The sequence below is a fragment of the Chelonia mydas genome, chromosome 5, assembly GCF_015237465.2.
Source record: "Chelonia mydas isolate rCheMyd1 chromosome 5, rCheMyd1.pri.v2, whole genome shotgun sequence".
Classification (NCBI taxonomy): Eukaryota; Metazoa; Chordata; order Testudines; family Cheloniidae; genus Chelonia; species Chelonia mydas.
In genome coordinates, this window is record NC_051245.2 from 43,837,309 (window position 1) to 43,859,464 (window position 22,156).

Consider the following 22,156-nt stretch of genomic DNA (forward strand, 5'->3'; position numbering starts at 1 on the left):
GTCCACAATGGCACTGATGTTAATATAAGGACATCCTTTTACTTTAGATCTGTGCATTTTCTTTGGTTTAAGTCTAACCTTGCTGCATACCAGAGAGTGGTCTGTGTTGCAATCAGCATTTTGGTAGCTATGGGTAATGAGGACAGCGTTGAGATTGGTACACCTTGTGATAAGATCTAAATGGTGCCAGTGGCCAGATCTGGGATGTTTCCAAGACACTCTGTGTTGTGGCTTTGTCTGGAAGAATGAGTTTGTTACACAGAGGTTGTAATAGGAACAAAATTCTAGCAGTCTCTGACCATTTCCATTCATCTTACTAGTTCCATGTTGACCAAGACAGTTGGTCCATGCTTCATGATCAGCTCCCACCCTTACATTGAACTTCCCTAGCAGGAAAACATATTCATGTTTCGGAATCCTGCTGATGGTGGTGTTCAGCCGGTCACAGAACTGGTCCTTGATGTCAGAAGATGAGGAGAGTGTTGGGGCATACACAATCACAAGGTTGACTGGGTCCTCAGATGTGAACAAGCATAGTGCCAAAAATTCTCTCTGATCCATTTATAGGTGGCTCAACCATCCCCAGAAGTGAATTCTTGATGTCAAATCCCACTCCGTGCTCTCGCGTTTCTTCAACGCTATTCCCCTACCAGAAAAATGTGTAGTTTTTTTCCCTGAGAGAGCCACTTAATGCTAGCCGTGTTTCTTGGAGTGACGCAATATCCACACTGAGTCATTTCAGCTCATTATTACAGCAGTTTTACGTGCATCATTGATTTCTTGAAGGTCCTCAGATAATCTGGTTGTCATGGTGCGAACGTTCCAGCACCCTATTTTTAAGGATGTTTTCTTTCTTCTACTTGATTTGCCTGGTGTGTTGGTTACAGTCCACTTGTCATGTTATAAAACTCTAAGCTCCAAGCACCCACTGTAGCAGGCAGACTGTGGAGGAACACCACCCTATTGTCTGGGAGCTGCCCAGTTTTATGGCAGGCAGTGGTTGTCCAGTGAGATATGATGATCTCTCCCACTGTCTGAGACAGCCCCAGGTGCTCAACTCTACAGCAATCGAGTAAGAGCTTAGAACTGCTGCCTCCTGTGTTGTGTCGACACTCGAGGTGAAGCTGGAGTACTTCTCTAGGTCGCAAGCCTGGGCAGATGACATGGAGGCCCTGAGTTGCCTATGCATCAGGACACCCCTCTCAGCATCACTGGTGAAATCCAGAAGAGAGGAAGAACCAATACATCTGGTACCCGATCCACTGCAGGAGTTGGCAGAAAGATACTAAGATATTAGTACCTGACTGCCTTTGGGTCTCCACTACAGATTTTCTGTCTGAGTTTACTCTCATAGCCTTACATTCTCCCAAATTCACCACAAGGCCATGGGGCTTTTCTGTCATGGTTTGCTCCCTTAGCCTTACGTCCTCCCAAATACACCTCACAAGGCAGTGAGTTTGATGAGCTGCAGGTAGTACCGTCTACTCTCATTACAATAGCAGGCATAGCCTGACCAGACACTAAACTATGAATACGTAGTTTGTAATTTGCATACCACAGTAACACCAAGACACATTATTTTAGTCTATTACTGGGCACCCACATTAAGTTCCTGACTGTGGCCAACAGAACAAGTGGGACATTGATGGCACATTCAAACAATTAATAGCTTGTAAAATACTCTGAAACAGGATAACAGGCTTGATTCTTCCCCTAAAAAGAGGGGGGAGAGGTATAGAACACAGAAATGGTGTTCTTATGTCAGACAGTGTAGCCTGATATTTGGCATTTAGAAATTATTTCTCATTGTAAAAGGAAAGCGCTGTATCAGAAGTGTCACAATTGCACCAAACCTATTCTTTATCATCCAAATTTCTAGCATTCCAGGGATCTTATACTGTGTCACTATCTGAGAAGGGAACTTGCCCAGACATGTATCCACAGTATATTTTTCCTTTAAACTGTTTACGTTAAAAGTTTACACAAGCACTTCATTAACTATCTGAAGTGATAAAGTTAGTGCTAATAACTTCCATCAATTTAAGAAAGAAAATCAGCATTGTTAAAAATTACATAGTGTTAGCAACTAAAGAGTAATTTGACAGTTCTCTGATCTGCCCTCCAATTTGGAATATTTGCTGAATTGATGACATTCATGGTAGGAATGGTAATGTGTGTGTAGAATCTCAGGCTGGCTAACACAGTGAAAAGAAACAGGAAAAACTTTCTGGAGTAAGAAAAGACTTAAAACTGGACTGGAACTCTAGCAACCTGGGTTCTGCTCTGTCACCAATGTCCGGCATCAATTTAGGCAACCACTTAATCTCTCTGGCTCCAATTCAATAAAGCCATTAAGCACATGCTTAACTTTAAGCACTTGAGTAATCTCACCTCTATTCATCAAAGCACTGAACAGGAACTTAAAGTTAAGCGTATGCAAGAGAGAATAAACTTTCTTTACAGTGCTGTAACTGAGAAATATTGCCTGTATATGGACAAAATGCTCACATTGTTGCTGCTAATGATGGATTGCACACTTAAGAGAAATAGACAAGGCTATCTGGTGGTAAGGCCACTGAACACAAAGCCACACAAGTGTTGCTGGGATGCAAGACTTATCCTGATTAAGTAATACACAATTATGATCTTTTTCCTGCTAAATAGGCTTTCCCTAGGTTGTTGTCATGGTTTATTTTGATTTAGATTCTGACTTTCTACATCAAATAATCACTGTGTTAACATAATTCGATCAATGACTGTTTTTGGGGACAGTCACAATCAGGACCTTCCAGAAAGAAGGAAAATAAAACTCAGACCACAGAGGAAAATGTGATGAGAGCCTGAGCCCTTGGTCAAAGATGCAGTCTTGAAGGGTCATCCTCAAAAGATGTATGCTGTGGTCAGCCAGGGCACTGGGTGAGCCAAAAGACCAGGAGCATATCACTAGCCTTTGGAGATCTCTGGTAACAGTTTTATGCAGTAGGGAACTTAAAAACGATTTTAAAAAAATAAAAATCTAGAAGGTGACTGAAAAGACCAGTCTCCCACAAATAAGTCGAGTTCCCCCTCCCATCCAACATCTTAATGGGCATGAAAAGACAAACAGCATTCCCCATCAGCCAGGATGAAAGAAAAGAAAGGAAATGATTTTGCTTTCATGTAATGTGTCAATAATCTACAGAGTATATATCTTGCAAGGTTTTTAAAAAGATATCTGTTGCTTTCACCTTTTGCTTTGCTGATTTGTACATTTTTGGATGGACATAAGAACAACCATACTGGGTCAAGACCAATGGTCCCTTTAGCCCGTATCCTGTCTTCTGACAGTGGCTAATGCCAGGTGCTTCAGAAGGAATGAACAGAATAGAGACTCATCAAGTAATCCATCCTGTCACCCATTCCCAGCTTCTGACAACAGAGGCTAGGGACACTTCAAAGCATTGTTTTGCATCTCTGCCCATTCTGGCTAATAGCCATTGATGGACCTATTCTCCATGAATTTATCTAGTTCTTTTTTGAATCCTGTTATAGTCTTAGCCTTCACAACATCTTCTGGCGAGGAGTTCCACTGGTTGACTGTGTTGTGTGAAGAAATCCTTCATTTTGTTTGTTTTAAACCTGCTGCCTATTGATTTCATTTGGTGGCCCTAGTTCTTGTGTTATGAGAAGGAGTAACTTCCTTATTTACTTTCTCCACACCAATCATGATTTTATAGACCTCTATCATATCTCCCCTTTGTCATCTCTTTTCCAAGCTGAAAAGCCTCAGTCTTATTAATCTCTCCTCATATGGAAGCTGTTCCATACCTTAATAATTTTTGTTGCCCTTTTCCATACCTTTTCCCATTCCAATATATCTTTTTTAAGATGGGGCGACCACATCTGCACACAGTATTCAAAATGGATTTATAGAGAGACAATATGATATTTTCTGTTTTATTATCTATCCCTTAATTAATGATTCCCAACATTCTGTTCGATTTTTTGACTGTCAGTGCTCATTGAGTGGATGTTTTCAGAGAACTATTCACAATGACTCCAAGCTCTCTTTCTTGAGCGGTAACAGCTAATTTTGACCCCATCATTTTATATATATAGTTAGGATTATGTTTTCCAATGTGCATTGGTTTGCATTCATCAACATTGAATTTCATCTGCCATTTTCTTGCCCAGTCACCCAGTTTTGTGAAATCCCTTTTTAATTCTTTACAATCTGCTTTGGACTTGACTATCTTGAGTAATTTTGTATCATCTACAAATTTTGCCTCCTCCCTGTTTACCCCTTTTTCCAGATCATTTATGAACATGTTGAATTATACTGGTCCCAATACAGACCCTGGGAGGGACACCACTATTTACCTCTCTCCATTCTGAAAACTGACCATTTATTCCTACCCTTTGTTTCCTATCTTTGTTTCCTATCTTTTAACCAGTTACTAATCTAGGAGAGGACCTTCCCTCTTATCCCATGACAGCTTACTTTGCTTAGGAGTCTTTGGTGAGGGATCTTATAAATAATCTGATGCAATGTTCTCTATTTATAAATAATCTTGTAACAGATTTATAAACAAACTATTTACAAAGCAGGTCAAGTCTATGGAATTCAGCAACAAGTAAAAAGTCTGCAATGAGACACTGGTGGAAATGCATTGACCAATAACACACTTCCATGTATCCAAACAATTTTACGTATGTATAGAGAAAGGGAGCGCTCACTGTGATTTAATACATTTCTGTTTGCCATCATGATGACAAGACTTGGCAACCAGTCCATAAAATGGAATCTGGTCTACCTCTGATGACTCTTTACATAGTTCCTCTCAAACAAAGCATGAGCACAGCAATCACAGATGGAATTTAGGAGCTACAATGCAGAAACAGAAATTTAGTTATGTAAAGATGTGGCTATTCTTACAGACCACAACAGAAAAGGGTTACACTTTAACTATGAGGTGAAAACAAAAACAAAAAAAGACTAGCTTGTCCCTTTGTCTCCAATTCAGAGGCCCCAGGTGTTGATTAATAAATTCCAAGACTGTGGATACACTGGCAAATAAGTATTCACAATTCAATACTGGTAAGGTTCCACCAATGTAGCAAAAATGGAAGCAGAGGTATAGATGGTGGTAAAAATCCATGAACCCTTACCACAGTACAGCTTCCACCAAGGCTAACACGAGTGGAGCTGCATCAGTGGTGTATTATGGCCCTAATCACAGAAATGTAGGGCAGGAAAGGCCGTCTAGAGGTCATCTAGTCCAGCTCCCTGCACTGATGATGCTATTTTAGGCAAGGCTTTAAAAGCAGAGACTGCATTACCTTCAACAGTGGCTTATTTGAACGTGGTCAATTTGAACAGCTATCACCTTTTCTAAAATGGCTTTTTCAACAGATATCTTTGTGGAATTGGAGTGCTCTTTTTCCAACTTGTATATAGGAAAAGGCAATATACAGTTTTGTTTTAATTTAGTTTATTTAAGAAGAGTGAAAAGAATGTATCATTATGATGAAAAAGTTGATAGAAATATTATAAGGACAACACCCTTAACAGGATTTCCAGTCACAACTTCTAAAATGTTAAGACACAATCCCTTAAGCAACCTTTTTTAGTTATCCATAGAGATTTACAGGAATTAGTCAGCTACATGCCAGCTATCCTACTATTCCCTCAATACAACAGATAGTTACAAATAAATAAAACTCTAGAAGTTGCATGTAAGGGCTATATTAATTACTCAACCTATTCCCTAGCTCATATGCATATAGACAGACAGACTATAGATATACTGTATGACTGTTTTTACCACAGTAAAGAAGCAGCAGACTGGTCCTGGCCAACCATGTAATAACGCCATGATTACACTATGGGGCTTCAGAGACCACTATAAGTTTTGTGGATAAAGCACACAATAAGAAGCCCATTTAGATGCAAGGATTCAAAAACTGAGGAGAAAAATTTGAATTTGCCAAAAATAAATCAGGCATAAGTGTTTAAGTCCAAGGAGCGGTTTGTTGCACTTTCCAACATAGAAACGGCATCCAAACAATGCTACTTTGTATTTATCTTTTTAATGCGCTAATTTGTGATAAAAGTGATAATATGATTTTACAATATAGAGATTTGTTCACATGGAAAATTCTGTGTTGAAATCAAAGTTAGAAGATTCTGTTTGTGCACTATTAATCATTTATATGATTCAATGATTCTGGAATCATTTTGGCTAGTGAAACAGGCTTCAATACTTCTTGAGAGAGAAAGAGGCAGGTTTACATATACATGGTTGTAGCAAATTGGAAATTCAGTAGAATTCTAGTCATTTATAGTAAAACACACAAACATCATCAAAACAAAGTGAGTAACATCCTTCATGAAAGTTGAAGGAGCAAGAATTTTCCACATAGACAATGAAAACCTAAAACAAAGCTTCTTGCTTCTGCAGCTTTCACCAAGTATGCTATCATTTCCCCCCACCCTCACACCCCATAGACAGTGATTTTTGGTGGGTTGTTTTTGTTGGGGGAGGGGGTAGACTGTCACCTTTTTCTGGATCTCAGATGTTGATATACATTGAGCCACTGTAGATCCAATGCTGCTCTCAGGCCTCCAAGAGCTCTTTGGAACAATGATGTGCTGAGATTATACACTAGGAGATTTCTGATCCTACTCCTCCCCTCCACACTCCCATTCTATTTGCTCCACTAAGATTGTCAGTAATTTTAAGATTACTAAAAAGAGTCTTCTCAAAGAGTTTCTAGACTGCTTATTAAACAGTACAAGGAAGGAGACAACACAGGGTACTGGAAAATATGGAAGGAAAATGGTACAATACAATATCTACATTGCAACTTGCTGCCATCTGCCCAACAAGACTGATGACAGCATCTCCCTCTGCAATGGTAAAAAATTAGAGATTTTTTTGTAAATAGCCTGATAAATGTTTAGATAAAAATCTTTAAGAAAATTAAACTCAGAATTAATTCACAACAAATCCCAATATTTTTAATTTTAAATAGATTTGTATGAGAAATTACCTCTTCTTTCAGTGCATGTTTCTTTTGCTCCAAACAGATTTCCTTAGCTCTCATCAGCTGCAGTGTTTCCTTAGAAACTGCATACTGCAGCTTTTCCATACGTTCTACTGCTGCCGCCCAAGCTGCCTTACCAAACTTTTTCTGATCTGCTCGCATTCGATCATACACAGCTGTAAAACAAAAACAGAGCTCCGTTAATACAGATAAAATACACGAAATTTGAGGTGCTGTCAAATTTCATATACAATTTGTTAACGCTATCACAATTCCTATAAACACATCAACAATTTCTGCAATAGTAATAGCTATTATGAAAATAAGTTTCCAAGAGCTTAAACATGATGCACGATTTCTGCAACTACATAATCTCCACAGAACTGTCAGTCTCCATTGTACTTCTGCTCCTGACCACTGCAGACAGTTTGAAATTTAGTAAAATTTTAGAACCCTAGTTTGTTTCAAATTTCTGTTTACTTTGTTTGAGGCACTCGCCATGTTAAGTTTCCAGGTTTATCATCATACTCCAGCCACAAAAGCCACCCACTGACAGAAAATCTAAGGCTTTAAAATAAACAACAAGAACATGCAAACCTCCTCCCTCAGACATCTCTGGGGGGTATGTGGGAGAAATTACATAATGGTGGATTTATTATTTTATTTACTGCATTTTCCTAATAGGCTAACCAGACAAAGCTTTAAAACTCTGTGGGAATGTGTTATATAAAATACGGTAGTTTACAATGAGAACACAGATATACAGAGATGCTGATGTAGAGAGCCATCACCTCCAATAATCAAACAGTCTGGGTTCAGTTGCCCATAAACTGTCCAATCTAACTGAGCTCAGAACTTTGTCAGGGGCTTTTTTTCAGTTGCCTACATCGCACTATAACTCTATCTCTACGTAACAGTGAAATATGGACAAATGGCTAAAAACAGGTAGTGTTAAGAAGAAAACACACACTATCAGTGCGGAGAAGGGTAGGGGACATGGGCAGCTGGGAGATCTGCAAGTGTGTACGACAGGGTGCCTGGGATGGACCACACTGAGAATGCCACACTCAGGGAAGACTGCAAGAAATAGAGCAGGCAATCCCCAAAGCTGGTGGCATATTCTATAATTAGATTCACCAAGCTAGTAATAAAACAGCTTCTGAAGTACCACACTGGTTAACCAGAAGCCAATACGCAGTCCCCTTTAGGCATTCCAGCCCTTGGCTCCCATCCAGACAGCCAAGTCTAATATATTGAGAAATTATTGAAAACCCATTTCACCATATGTGAGGTTCTTATTAATCCCAAAGGATCAGACACTTATTGACAGGTCAATATGTATCTCAGATCTTACTAAAATATCATGCTGTCAGCCAATCCTTAGTAAACTAATCGAAGATTTATTAATAAAAGAAGAGAGTTATAAATGGTTAACAGATCATATACATTCAAAAATTATTACAAAATCCTTATATCAGGTTTGTAGCAGTGATGGAATAGACTGCTGGCTTGCAAAAGTCTCTAGTAACTTCCAAAAGATTGGAAGGTCCTCAGTCCATAGTTCAAGATGCTCCTTTTAGTTGTAAATCCACAGCACAGAGAATTAGAGCAGGAAAGAAGCAAAATGGAGTTGTCTCATGTGTCTTTTCTATTCTTTGCCATGTGCATGGAAATTTACTGTCCCAAAGAAAGCCCACAGCCTGTGTATGGAAAGTTACTGGCCCAAGATGGAGTCCGGGGTCACATTAACATATCACATGTCTGTATATGTGTTGCTGAATCACAAGGGGTGGCCATTGGCTCCTCACTGTCTGAGGCATCCACAAGAAGACCTGCTGAGTGGGATGAGTTTCTTCAATGGGCCATATGAGAGAGTGGAGTGACCTTAATGGGCCATCAATACATAGCTCAGGGGTGGCCAAACTTACTGACCCTCCGAGCCACATACAATAATCTTCAAAAGTTTGAGAACCAGGAGCACCTGCTGGGGCTCGGGGCTTCTGTCCTGTGGCAGGGGTCTTGGGGCTTCAGCCCTGTGGTGGGACGGGGGTGGGGGGAGTGTCTTAGGGCTTCAGACACATGGGAGGTGCCTGCTGGGGCTCGGGGCTTCTGCCCCACTCCTGCTGAAGGCCCAACCCCAGGGGCTGAAACCCTGAGCTCCCTGCCCCAGTCTGGTACGAAGAGAAAGGGGGAGGAGGGGCGGCCGCATTTTAACTGTAAAAAGAGCCACATGCAGCTCGCGAGTGGCAGTCTGACCACCTCTGACATAGGTTTACATTAGGGCGAGACAGCTATCTGGGAAAGTCACCCACGAATACAATACATGTTTAAGATACAAGTACATAGCCAATATTCATAACTTCAGATACAAAGATAACATGCATATAAAGAAGATAATCATACTTAGCAAATCATAACTTTTCCATTGATGCCTTATATGCCATACTTTGTACCAGATTTATGGAAATTGTGTAACAGTGGTAACAACAGTGATACAAATGGTCACCTTTCTTATATTCACAGCATCACTGGGGGTACGCAAGCAGCTGGTTGATCTGGAAGTGGGTATAAAATAAGAAAAGTCTAGAAACCTCTGATCTAAATAATACTCTGTCCTGATTCAGTGCAGGGGACGGGACTAGATGACCTACAAGGTCCCTTCCAATCCTACATATCTAAGCGTATGTCTACACTCCCAGCTGAATTGGTGGGCAGCGATCGATTCAGCGGGGATCGAGTTATCGCATCTAGTCTAAACGCGATAAATCGACCCCCAAGCGCTCTCCCATCGATTCCAGCTCTGCAAGAGGCGCAGGTGGAGTCGACAGGGGAGCAGCAGCAGACTCACCACAGTGAAGACACCACAGTAAGTCGATCTAAGTACAGCGACTTCAGCTCTATTATTCACATAGCTGAAGTTGTGTAACTTAGATCGATCCCCCCCACACCAGTGCAGACCAGGGCTATGATTCTATGATACTTCCAGGGCCCTACATTTTAGCTTTACTGGTTGTAAAGAAAACTTTCCAAATGAATGATAGAGAGACCCAAGTCTGCAAACAGCCTGAATAATATCTTTAAAATAAGTGTCAGCTTCCACATTTACCTATTGAGTAAAAAGAAAAGGAGTACTTGTGGCACCTTAGAGACTAACCAATTTATTTGAGCATAAGCTTTCGTGAGCTACAGCTCACTTCATCGGATGCATTCAGTGGAAAATACAGTGGGGAGACTTACATACATAGAGAACATGAAACAATGGGTGTTAACATACACACTGTAAAGAGAGTGATCATTTAAGGTATGTTAACACCCATTGTTTCATGTTCTCTATGTATATAAGTCTCCCCACTGTATTTTCCACTGAATGCATCCGATGAAGTGAGCTATAGCTCACAAAAGCTTATGCTCAAATAAATTGGTTAGTCTCTAAGGTGCCACAAGTACTCCTTTTCTTTTTGCAAATACAGACTAACACGGCTGTTACTCTGAAACCTACCTATTGAGTGTTATCTTTGAGCCCTTATAATGGCAATCTAAATGCCGATATTATTTCACTACTAATCATTTTAGCACAATGGTACAAACTATCTCCAGAAGGAACCACCACCTGCCCCCAAATAGCAATATGTGAGGGGCAACATAACTGCAATTCCCCAATGTTTATTTATGACCTCCAGGTTGAGGCTCCTGATTTAACAGAAATATCCAGCTGATGTGTTTAGCCTAAAATTCTAAACTGCCTCCCATATGTTCCCAACTGCTAAGAATCCCAAATGTCATTTTCTACCTACCAAAGCCTCCAGCTACCCTTAACAACTTCTACAGTGCAGTTGTGTGTAAATCTGCAGCACTAAGAAAATTAAGAATTATGGGGCAACAAAATTATACTTTAATATTAAATTGAACACCATAGTGAATACTGTAAACTGTGTATTTAACGTAACAAAAACATTTTATTTTAAAATTTGAAGCTGTTGGAAAATCCAGGCTCCTTGCTACAGAATTAGGTTCAAGTTAACCATACAGAGTACAGGAAGACCTGGTCATAACCAGATGAAACAGAACTTCTTCAGGAACCTTCCAGGATAGCAAAAGTCCCTTGCCTGATCAAGATTAGGACTCATTTATCTTGAGCATCAACCACTACTTGGGCTGAGACAGAAAACCATTCACTGATTTAAACTATGCAGGGCAATTACATGACATTACTTGAACACTTCTGCTAAGCAAAACTGGCTGAAATTCAGGATTTCACAGATGAAGCAATCAGTCTCCAGGCCCCAGATCCTCAAAGAAATTTAGGCCTAAAACCGGGCCCAGGTGTTTAAAGCAGTGGTACCCTCAGTAAGGGATAGCTCTTGAGTGGCAAGCTAGTAACATGGTTACTCACACCTTGCTTCCTCACTCAGTAACAAAATCTGTCCTTATTTTTATTATTCTTAGAATTACCATAGAGCCTAGGAGCCCTAATCATAGATGAGGACCCCATTGTGGCAGGCACTGTACAAATATGAACAAAAAGAGCTGCCCAAAAGACCTGAAAATCTAAATATAAGCCAAGAGACAACAGAGGGATGGATGGATGCAGTGTTGTAGCAATGTCAGTCCCAGGATATTGGAGACAAGGTGGGTGAGGTAACATATTTTATTGGATCACCTTCTGTTGGTGAGAGAGACAAGCTTTTGAGCTTACACAGAGCTCTTCTTCAGGTCTGGGAAACCTATTCAGAGTGTCACAACTCAATACAAGGTGGAACAGATTGTTTAACGTTAAGTAATTAACACATTTTTTCAAGGGACCATTCTAACTACTTCACCTTCGTTGATGGCAAGTAAGTCACAGGAAAACATTTTTCTTTATCAGTTAACATGCTTTCTGACTTAAAGTCTTGTCTGTACTACACAGTGCACTTATTTAACTAAATGACATCTTTAAAAATTCACTGTAGTTAAACAAGTTTAACCCTTGCTTAAATCAGTGTAGCTTGCATTGGTAAGATACTGACTTAAGCTAAATCAATACAGGGAAGGGTCAGACCAATTTAAGCATGTCTCCTTTAGGGTTTAACTAGAGTGACTTTTAAATTGATTTAGTTAAACTGGTGCATTTTCTAATATAGAAAAGGCCTTAGTTGCCAGACTTCCATCCAGCAGATACCTTTTGCAGATGAACCTGGGTAAAGTATTCTCTAAGTAGTGTAGCAAGATAACATAGGTTTACGAGATTCTTACAGTTCTGTAAGGTCTAACTGATGAGAGAAAGGAACAAGAAAAGCTGAGTCAGATGAAAGAGTGAGACAAAATTGATATTATGGTTGCCACCTGCCTGAAAAAGAAGAATATCCTGTAGGAATTCTCGTCTGCATGGGGGTTGCCTAATCACAAAAAGTGCTGCTGTGCAGGAGCACAAACACTATTGCATTGAGGGGGCATTTTTGTTTGCTATTGTGGTTGTTCAAGAAGGAGGACCGATTAAAGAGAGAGATGGACAGGCAGGAACAGGATGAAAGGGGGGGTGGGGGGAAAAAGCTCTAGTTTCCTCTAAGGGAAAGAAAAGCACAACATCACAGACTTTAAGGTCAGAAGGGACCATTGTGATCATCGATTCTAGTCTGACCTCCTGCACGTTGCAGGCCAAAGAACCTCACCTACCCTTTAACAGACCCATAACCTCTGGCTGAGTTACTGAATCCTCAATCATGATTTAAAGACTTCAAGTTACAGAGAATCCACCATTTATTCTAGTTTAAACCTGCAAGTGACCCATGCCCCATGCTGCGGAAGAAGATGAAAACCCCCCAGGATCTCTGCCAATCTAACCCAGTGAATTAGACCCCAAATATGGTAATTAGTTAGACCCAGAGCATGTCGGTAACACCTACCAGCCAGACACCTGGGAAAGATTTGCCTGTAGTAACTCAGAGCCCTCTCCATCTACTGTCCCATTACTGGCCGTTGGCGACGTTGCTATCAGTCACAGATCAGCTACATGCCTTTGAGGGCAGTCTCATCATAACATCCCTCCATAAACTTACCAAGCGCAGTCTTGAAGCCAGTTAGGTTTTTTGCCCCCACTGCTCTGTTTGGAAGGCTGTTCCAGAACTTCACTCCTCTGATTGTTAGAAATCTTCATCCAATTTCAAGCCTAAATTTGTTGATGGCCAGTTTATATCCATTTGTTCTTGTGTCTGCATTGGTGCTTAACTTAAATAACTCCTTTTCCACCCTGGTATTTATCCCTTTGATGGATTTATAAAGAGAATCAGATCTCCCCACAGCCTTCTTTCGGTTAAGCTAAACAAGCCCATCTCTTTGAGTCTCCTCTCATAAGGTAGGTTTTTCCATTACTGGGATAATCTTGGAGCCCTTCTCTGCACCTGTTCCAGTTTGAATTCATCTTTCTTAAACCAGAATTTCACACAGTATTCCAGATGAGGTCACACCAGTGCCTTGCATAGTGGTACTAACACTTCCCTGTCTCTACTGAAAATGCCAGGCCTGATGCATCCTAGGACTGCATTAGCCTTTTCCACAGCTGCATCACATTGGCGGGTCATAGTCATCCTGTGATCAACCAATACACCCAGATCTTTCTCCTCCTCTGTCACTCCCAACTGATACATACCCAGCTTATAGCAAAAATTCTTCTTGTTAGTCCCTACATGCATGACCTTGCACTTCGCTCTATTAAATTTTATCCCATTTCTATTACTCCAGTTTATAAGGGAATCCAGATCTTCTTGTATGATATTCCAGTCCTCCTCTATATTGGCAATACCTCCCCACTTTGTGTCATCTGAACATTTTATTAGCACATTTCCACTTTCTGTGCCAAGTACCATAATAAAAATGTTAAATAAGATTGGTCCTAAGACTGATCCCTGTGGAACTCCACTAGTAACCTCCCTCCAGCCTGACAATTCACCTTTCAGTATGGCCCATTGTAGTCTCCCTTTAATCAGTTCCTTATCCACCTTTCAATTTTCATACTAATCCCCAACTACTCCAATATAACAAATAATTTCCCATGTGGAACCTTATCAAATGCCTTAGTGAAATCCAGGTAGATTAGAACTACTTCACTGCCGTTATCTAAAAAATCAGTTATCTTCTAAAAGAAGGAGAGCAGGTTGGTCTTGCACAATCTACCTTTTGTAAAACCATGTTGCATTTTATCCCAATTACCATTAACATCTATGCCTTTAACTACTTTCTCTTACAAAATTTGTTCCAAGACCTTGCATACAACCAGGGTCAAACTAAGAGGCCTGTAGTTTCTCAGATCCTTTTTTTAAAAAAGGGGGGAAGTGAACTATTAAAATTCAACTTCGATTTTAAATAACCTTTATGTGAAAAAAATAAGACAGTGGAAAATGGTTACCTTTCTGTGCTTTGGCTGTTATTTCGAAGTACTTAACAGTAAGATCCTGTATAGAAAGGACAGCCATGTGGGCTTTCCGCTGCCAATCTGCATCTTCTTTTTGTAGGCTCTCAATTCTCCTGGGACCTAGGTAATCATTCTCTATGGAGATCTGAAAATAAATCAGTCCATCATTAACATCAACAAATTAAATTATGCTGAAAAAGAACAAGTGTAGGGCCTCACTAACATTCTTACTGTGAGAATAGAAACTCAAAACAACAAATTGGTAAACGAATAGCCCATACTACGTTGCAACCAAAGCCACCTTCGACAAGTCAAAATAGCTTAAATGCTTCAACCAATGAAGGTTTGCAGTCTGAAGTCAATGCAAGTTGTATTCTGAGGTAGAACTAGGCACAATTTTTCAGCAAATTACTTATTTGTGAAAAATTGCAGCTTCAGTTGATCCTGAACTGTTAGAAAATGTGTGTAGAGTTCACAAAAGTGTCTACCAAACCAAAAAAAAGAAAAAGAAAAAGAAAAAGGAAAAAAAAAGACATTTTAGTAAATGTTGAAACAAAACATTCTGTTTCAACCCATTTCAAGACAATTTTGTTTAGATTTTTTGCATTTTGACAAAAGCCAAAGAGAACTATTTTAAAAAATGCTTTGAAGGAGGGATTTTGAGGGGGAGGAGGCCTAGCTTATAACCTTTAGCTCACTGATTAGAGTACTCTAGGATGTGGGTTCAATTCCCCCCTTATGCCTGACACAAAGAATAGGTTAATTGACTTGCCAAGCTCCCAAAGTCTTTGGCCAAGCCAGAAATTAAACCCAATTTCGCAGTCCAGTACTCTATACATTAACTATTCTTCCTCCCCAGCTGACTCTTCCACCAGTAGCAAGTTCAAACTGGAACAGGTACAGAGAAGGGCTACTAGGATGATCCGAGGAATGGAAAACTTGTCTTATGAAAGGAGACTCAAGGAGCTTGGCTTGTTTAGCCTAACTAAAAGAAGGTTGAGAGGAGATATGATTGCTCTCTATAAATATATCAGAGGGATAAATACCGGAGAGGGAGAGGAATTATTTAAGCTCAGTACCAATGTGGACACAAGAACAAATGGATATAAACTGGCCACCAGGAAGTTTAGACCTGAAATTAGACGAAGGTTTCTAACCATCAGAGGAGTGAAGTTTTGGAATAGCCTTCCAAGGGAAGCTGTGGGGGCAAAAGATCTATCTGGCTTTAAGATTAAACTCGATAAGTTTATGGAGGAGTTGGTATGATGGGATAACATGATTTTGGTAATTAACTGATCTTTAAATATTCATGGTAAATAGGCCTAATGGCCTGTGATGGGATGGGATCTGAGTTACCCAGGAAAGAATTTTCTGTAGTATCTGGCTGGTGAATCTTGCCCATATGCTCAGGGTTTAGCTGATCGCCATATTTGGGGTCGAGAAGGAATTTTCCTCCAGGGCCTCTTCCAATCTGCCCTGGAGGTTTTTCGCCTTCCTCTGTAGCATGGGGCACGGATAACTTGCTGGAGGATTCTCTGCTCCTTGAAGTCTTTAAACCACAATTTGAGGACTTCAATAGCTCAGACATAGGTGAGGTTTTTCGCATGAGTGGGTGGGTGAGATTCTGTGGCCTGCGTTGTGCAGGAGGTCAGACTAGACGATCATAATGGTCCCTTCAGACCTTAGTACCTATGAATCTATGAGTTTCTACAGGACAAATAAAATCTTTATTTATACAAGTTTGCCTTTATATTGTGCCCTGCTGCAATACCAGTGTACTGCCATTGCACTCAGTGGGCTTGTAAACAATTCTGTTCATGTACAAGAACGGAATACATTTACTCTTCCTCAAACTTTCTGGCTCTGAAGTGCTATGAGGAGTAAAAAGCAAAACAAATTTTGCACATCAATTCTGAATATACCCTGGGAGCAGAATATATTGAGTAATATCATGCCAATTGCGCATAGCCTCTTTTCATATTAAAAAGGCATTTTACATTAAACATGATTTTTCTGGAAGGGGTCTGAGATTAACATTTTATTCTAAAAGTTGGAGAATTAATCCCAGAGAAGAAACAAGTCAGCAAGGCACTTATTACTGAATGTTAACACTCTGGAGTGACAGATTTGATTGATGGTGTCTTTCCCTTTTAAGGAAGTTGCAACTTATTGAGAACCTATGCTTCCTGGCTCAATCAATTTTTTCAAGTGAGTCACCAAACAGCTTGCTGCCTCTGACAGCCTAATGTATCAGTAGAGTGGAACTGAAATAATTACCCTACAAATTTATCCTAATTGTGAGCTCAAGAGTGAAAAGTGAAATAAAGTGTATAAAATGTCACAATAACCTATCAACAAAAAATGTTGATCGGAAAAGGTGCAAAAGTGAGACTGAATTATTCCAAACAAGAAGGCCTATTGATATAACTCAAGGACTGTATTAAGATCATGCCTGGCAAATACAAAAAGTGAGAGTCAATAAACCATAACTGATGTGTTGGAAATCAGGCCTACTGGTAGACAAAATAATGCAAGAATGAACTACTATGCCCATTGCTCTCTTTTGTGGTCCTCAAAAAGAAAAAGGGAAATTGGCAGAGCAGCAACAAAGGGGGACAAATGCTGACTGAAAGAAGGGGAAGAAATGAGCTTCACCATCATGCTGCTACCTCCCGCTGTCTCTTGGGATCAACTGTAACATCACTGGGCCTTTGTCATTCTGATCCCAAGAGATGTCCTGACCAGACCAGGCCAAGAGGGACCCAGATGATATTGCCACTTCTATCAGATTCAGCTAAATCCTGACCACCACCAGGAATGTGAGACTGTCTCTCTCTCTGTCACACACACGCCCCTTTTTCCTTCCCCATCTTATTTCTTCTTTCCTATGCTTGCAAAGTGAGAATCAACACCAGAGGAAAAAAAGCTGCATTTTCTATCTTCTACAATGCCACAACAACACATAAACAATTGCATTTTTGATCAAACATACCCCCAAAAGGTATTAATTCTAATTCAATAAGGTTTAACTTTATTTAATTCCATAAGGTCTGTTCAGGGTATTGTCAGTCTGTAACAGCAGGTTCCTATTCCCTCCTAGGGCCAGATGGGATTGAACAAGGAAGACAGGGCCCTTGCTCTTAAAAGTATGTCATTACTTCCCTAGGAAAGTCCTCAAAGTTTGTTTTTATTTTTAAGGTGTGCTGAGGAGGGAAGAGAAAGTGGGTGTGCTATGGGCACCATGATTTCAGAAATGGGACCTGCAACCGTGCCTTTTTCCTGAAATCTCATACTGTATACATCTCCCTCAGCTAGGAATCCTCCCCCTCCCTTCCCTTGGTTTTTGAACTTTTCCAGCTTCTTTGCACAACCAGTCAATGCAATAAGGGCAAAACTGTGACAGGAAATAGACTCTGGCCAGGCCACACTACTGCCTGAAGTGGGAATTTGCTGTCCTGCCCATCTTCCCTCCACCAGCATTACTACGAGTTACCCAGGACTAGAGGGTAGAAAAGGATAAATAAGATGTGCCAACAGCTGTTAAAGTAATACGAAAGAATGAAAGCAAGTTGAGGGAGCAGAGTATATCTATGATACAAGGCAGTATACTGAAGAAAAAAATATATAGTTTTATATGTAGGGGGTGTTTTAGACCAAAAGTTATCAAAGCTACTTCAGTGCATTCCTGCAACCAGAACACCATTCAGACCTGACATTGGCTTGGTTGATATATCAGCAAGTGAGACTGTATTTCAGCTCCATCCTCCCTCCAAAGACTATTATTAAAAACCTGTAGAACCAGCTGTAACATAGCTATACTCCTGAAGATATTTCCAAAAATGTATTTACACACTCCCTATCCAGTCTAAATAAGTTATCTAAACTTTGAAACGAACTTGGGCTTTTACGCTCTAACTTCTTGAATGCTAAGATGGAACTGAACATTGATAAATCAAATTTTTCCCTTTAACTTCTCATACCTTATGGAGCTCTAAATTTGTTTGGGTTGTTTTGTTTGGTTGGTTTTTTTTACAAGCACACAGAGTCCACATCTTCACTACAGTCCACAATAATGCTCAGATCCCTTTCCTGACTTGATACAGCTAACAAGATATTAGGATGAACAAATGGAAATGTAGACTCACACAGAAGATAGTATAACTCCACTGTATAATTAAATGTTGCACCATCATATGGACTCTGTATGCAGTAGTGGTCACCATCTCAAAAACGTGTTGTTGCGGAATTAAGTGGAGGGGAATCAGAGAAAGGGGAGAATGATTAGGGTATGAAAGAGCTCTCATGAAAAGTGAGAAGATTAGGACTGTTTATCTTGGAAATGGAGATGAAGAAGAAGGAACATAAAACTGTATATAAAATTATATTCAAAACACTACATTAAGAAAGTTAAACTTGCAAAGTCAAGTGCCCATAGTTTAGGAACTGCCAGAATTAACGCTGTCCATGCAACTTAATTCTGTCCCCTTGTGTTTATGAATTATGATGCAGCAGTCTCTGTCTTTAGTGACATGATCATATACTATTTTTGCAACTGATTCATTCAGTGAATGTGCAGTTAATCAATATTCCTTTTTATCCTACTGATTCAAAGCATGCCCCCCAATCTTATTTAACATATACCATCCAAACCCTGTGCTGAATACAAAATTGTTAGTTTCCTGCTGGGCATTTCTATCATGCTCTCACCAAGTGTTTCACAAACCTTAATGAATTTATCTCCACAACATCCCTGTGAGAACACGTGGTGGTATCCCCATGATGCTGACTTCCTTCGTAAAGTACTTTGAGATCTACTGAGGAAAAGTGCCACGTAAGACTCCAGTTCCAGTTGCAAGGGCTTAGCACTTTTGCAAATCTGGTCACACGTCTCACACTGGGCACCCAGGAAATGAGGAACTCAATTAATGACGGTCTGTGAAAAGTTTGGTTTAAGTGACTTACCCAACATCACACAGGAACTCTGTAGCAGAAGCAAGGATAGAATCTAATTCTTCAGGGTGGCACTTAATTTCCTTAATCAGTAGACCATGCTTTCTTCCTACAATCCCATCTCATTCACTACACACCTTCCAACTTCTGCAACAAATGAAGCAGTGTTCCTACAGACAGTCTCATTCACTACACAACCCTGATTGGTTCTCATCCTGTGCACTGAATAAGGCAAGGGTTTGGGGTGCAGGGGAGAGGAGGGATGGGGAAATAGATCACACAATAAAAGATCATCATAATGCACACACACACAGGCCAAATTAAGGTTCTATCAGCAACATTTCAGATTCTGAAGAGTGTACTCTGGTGGTTAGAGCATTAAGCCCATGTGCCCCATAGCCTGTCTTTGTCCACCAGCTCTTCTATTTATTCCAACCCAGCTCCTGCCTCCTTGCTTTTTTTACAGCCGCCCTTCCCACCCACCCCTACCCTGCCCCAAAACCAGTTTCAGTCACTTCTTCCTATCTGTTGACCCCATCCCATGGTTCCTGGCCAACCACAGTGTGATATTCTGTACCTCATGGGAACACCCTACACACCCATATTCATCCTTATAAAATGATTGTGTGGTATCCAATGTAAAGTTTGTCATGTCGGGTGTCTTCGGAAGGCTCATGATGCACTAAGCATTGTTGTTCTAGTGATTTTATAGTAATTGTTGTTACAGTAATGTTGTAGTAATGTTATAGGTTATAATTCCATGTATACTCTTATGAGGCTGAAAATGTGTCTTCATGGCTTAAAATAAGCCCAGGCAAAAACTCTCCAAGAGCAGAGAGGCAGTTCACACCTCATCAGGACATGTATGGGACAAACCCAGCCCAGCCTCACAGAAACAAAGGACCTGGCCTAGGCAGCAACAAAAGGATCTGTTGGACTCTCGAGTGAGTCAACCTCCTTCCTTTGGTCAGTTTGCGACTGCGATGAGGTAATGCTCACCTGACTCTGAAGGGGGGGAGGGGGCAGAGCCAAGAGGGAAGAAAGAACATGATAAAAGGGAGAGACGTTTGCCATGCTCTTCCTCTCTCTTCCACCTCCATCTACAGACATCACCACCAAGCGACTGAAGCACTGATCAAAGAGAAGAGCCTGGCTGAAGGGCAACCAGCCAGCCTGTGGTGAGAAGCATCTAAGTTTGTAAGGGCACTGAAAGTGTTAAGATCAGCTTAGAATGCATTTTGCTTTTATTTCATTTGACCAAATCCAACTTGTTATGCTTTGACTTATAATCACTTAAAATCTATCTTTATAGTCAATATATCTGTTTGTTTATTCTACCTGAAGCAGTGCGTTTGGTTTGAAGCATGTCAGAGACTCCCCTTAGGATAACAAGCCTGGTACATATCAATTTCTTTGTTAAATTGACAAACTCCTATAAGCTTTCAGCGTCCAGCGGGCATAACTGGACACTGCAAGATGGAGGTTCCTAGGGTTATGTCTGGGACCGGAGATATTGGCTAGTGTCATTCGGTTTCAAGTAGCTGGGAGCAGGTTACATGCCAGAGGCTGTGCGTGAACAGCCCAGGAACGGGGGTTCTCACAGCAGAGCAGGGTAAGGCTGGCTCCCAGAGTCAAGGATTGGAGTGACCTAGCAGATCACCAGTCCAGATAACACCAGAGGGGAACGTCACACACTCCCTCTGCTACTTCTCACCATCTGGCGTCTCCACATTCCTTCTGCCACCAACACTTCTCGCCCCTCTGCTTTCCAGTCAAGATGTTTCCTCCTCTTCCTCCACGCTGCCTGGACAACAGCAAGGGGAACAACGAGAGCACAGGAGAGAGAGAGTCTCCCCTGCAAATGCTTCTCCATTCTGCAGGAGCATACTCAGTACAGGCAGGCTCCTTACAGCATGTGGCTGCCACACTAAGTCTTCACTCAGCAGGTGTAAATCAAGATTTTTCAGAGGCTCATAACTTAGGCAAAAGCACATTTCTAACACCAGGTCAACTCCCTGCCCAATTTCAAGTCCATACACCAAACCACAGAGGTGCTAACAGCTTCTAAATGAGACAATTGGAAGATTTTATTTTAACATGGGGGGAAAAGAACAAAGCAGCCCACAACTGATCTGGGAGCTCCTGGACATCGCCAGAGAAGCTGAAGCACTGGGGAGAGGGTGGGGAGAATGAGAGAAGGAAAGGGTTACTTACTGTACCTGTGGTTCTTCAAGATGTGATACAGACATGTATTTCAGGTAGGTGTGTGTGTGCTCAAGAGCTGGAGACTTTTGTCTAGCAGTACCCATATAGAGGCAATGCTCACACCTCATGCCTAGAGCCCCTCTCCTGGCTTTTTGAGGTGGTGCTACACTGACCTCCCTCAGTTCCCTCGCAACAAACATCCAGGGAAAGCCTCTGATGCAGAGGAGATGCAGGGTGGGTCATGGAATACGTCTGCATTATATATTGAAGAACCACAGTTACAATAAGTAACCTGTCATAAACATAAAGCTAAGGCATAAAATCCCTCCTTTACCTGTAAAGGGTTAATCAGTTCCATTAACCTAGTTGGCACCTGACCAGAAGGACCAATGGGGAAAGAAGATACTTCGTTTTTGTAAACAAGATACTTAGGTTTTTGTTTGTCTCCGGAGACAAAGAGAGAGACCAAACAAGTAATCCAGCTCCTACTGAATGATGCATCTAAAATTATAGAAATAGTAAGTAATAGCAAGGAAATGCGTTACAGTATCTTTTGTTTTAGCTTGTGAATTTTCCCTATGCTAA

General features: G+C 40.8%; 1 protein-coding gene across 2 annotated transcripts in view; it reads right to left on the reverse strand.

The window, feature by feature from the left end:
* JMY (junction mediating and regulatory protein, p53 cofactor) overlaps positions 1-22,156 on the reverse strand; it is a 128,158-nt gene that overhangs the window by 62,159 nt on the left and 43,843 nt on the right. For both annotated transcript variants that reach the window (XM_027829003.3, XM_043546398.1), the window contains exons 3-4: positions 14,411-14,561; positions 7,033-7,202 (exon numbers count right to left, since the gene is read on the reverse strand). In XM_027829003.3, the coding sequence (XP_027684804.2) occupies positions 7,033-7,202; positions 14,411-14,561 (321 nt within the window). The remainder of the gene's footprint in view (positions 1-7,032; positions 7,203-14,410; positions 14,562-22,156) is intronic.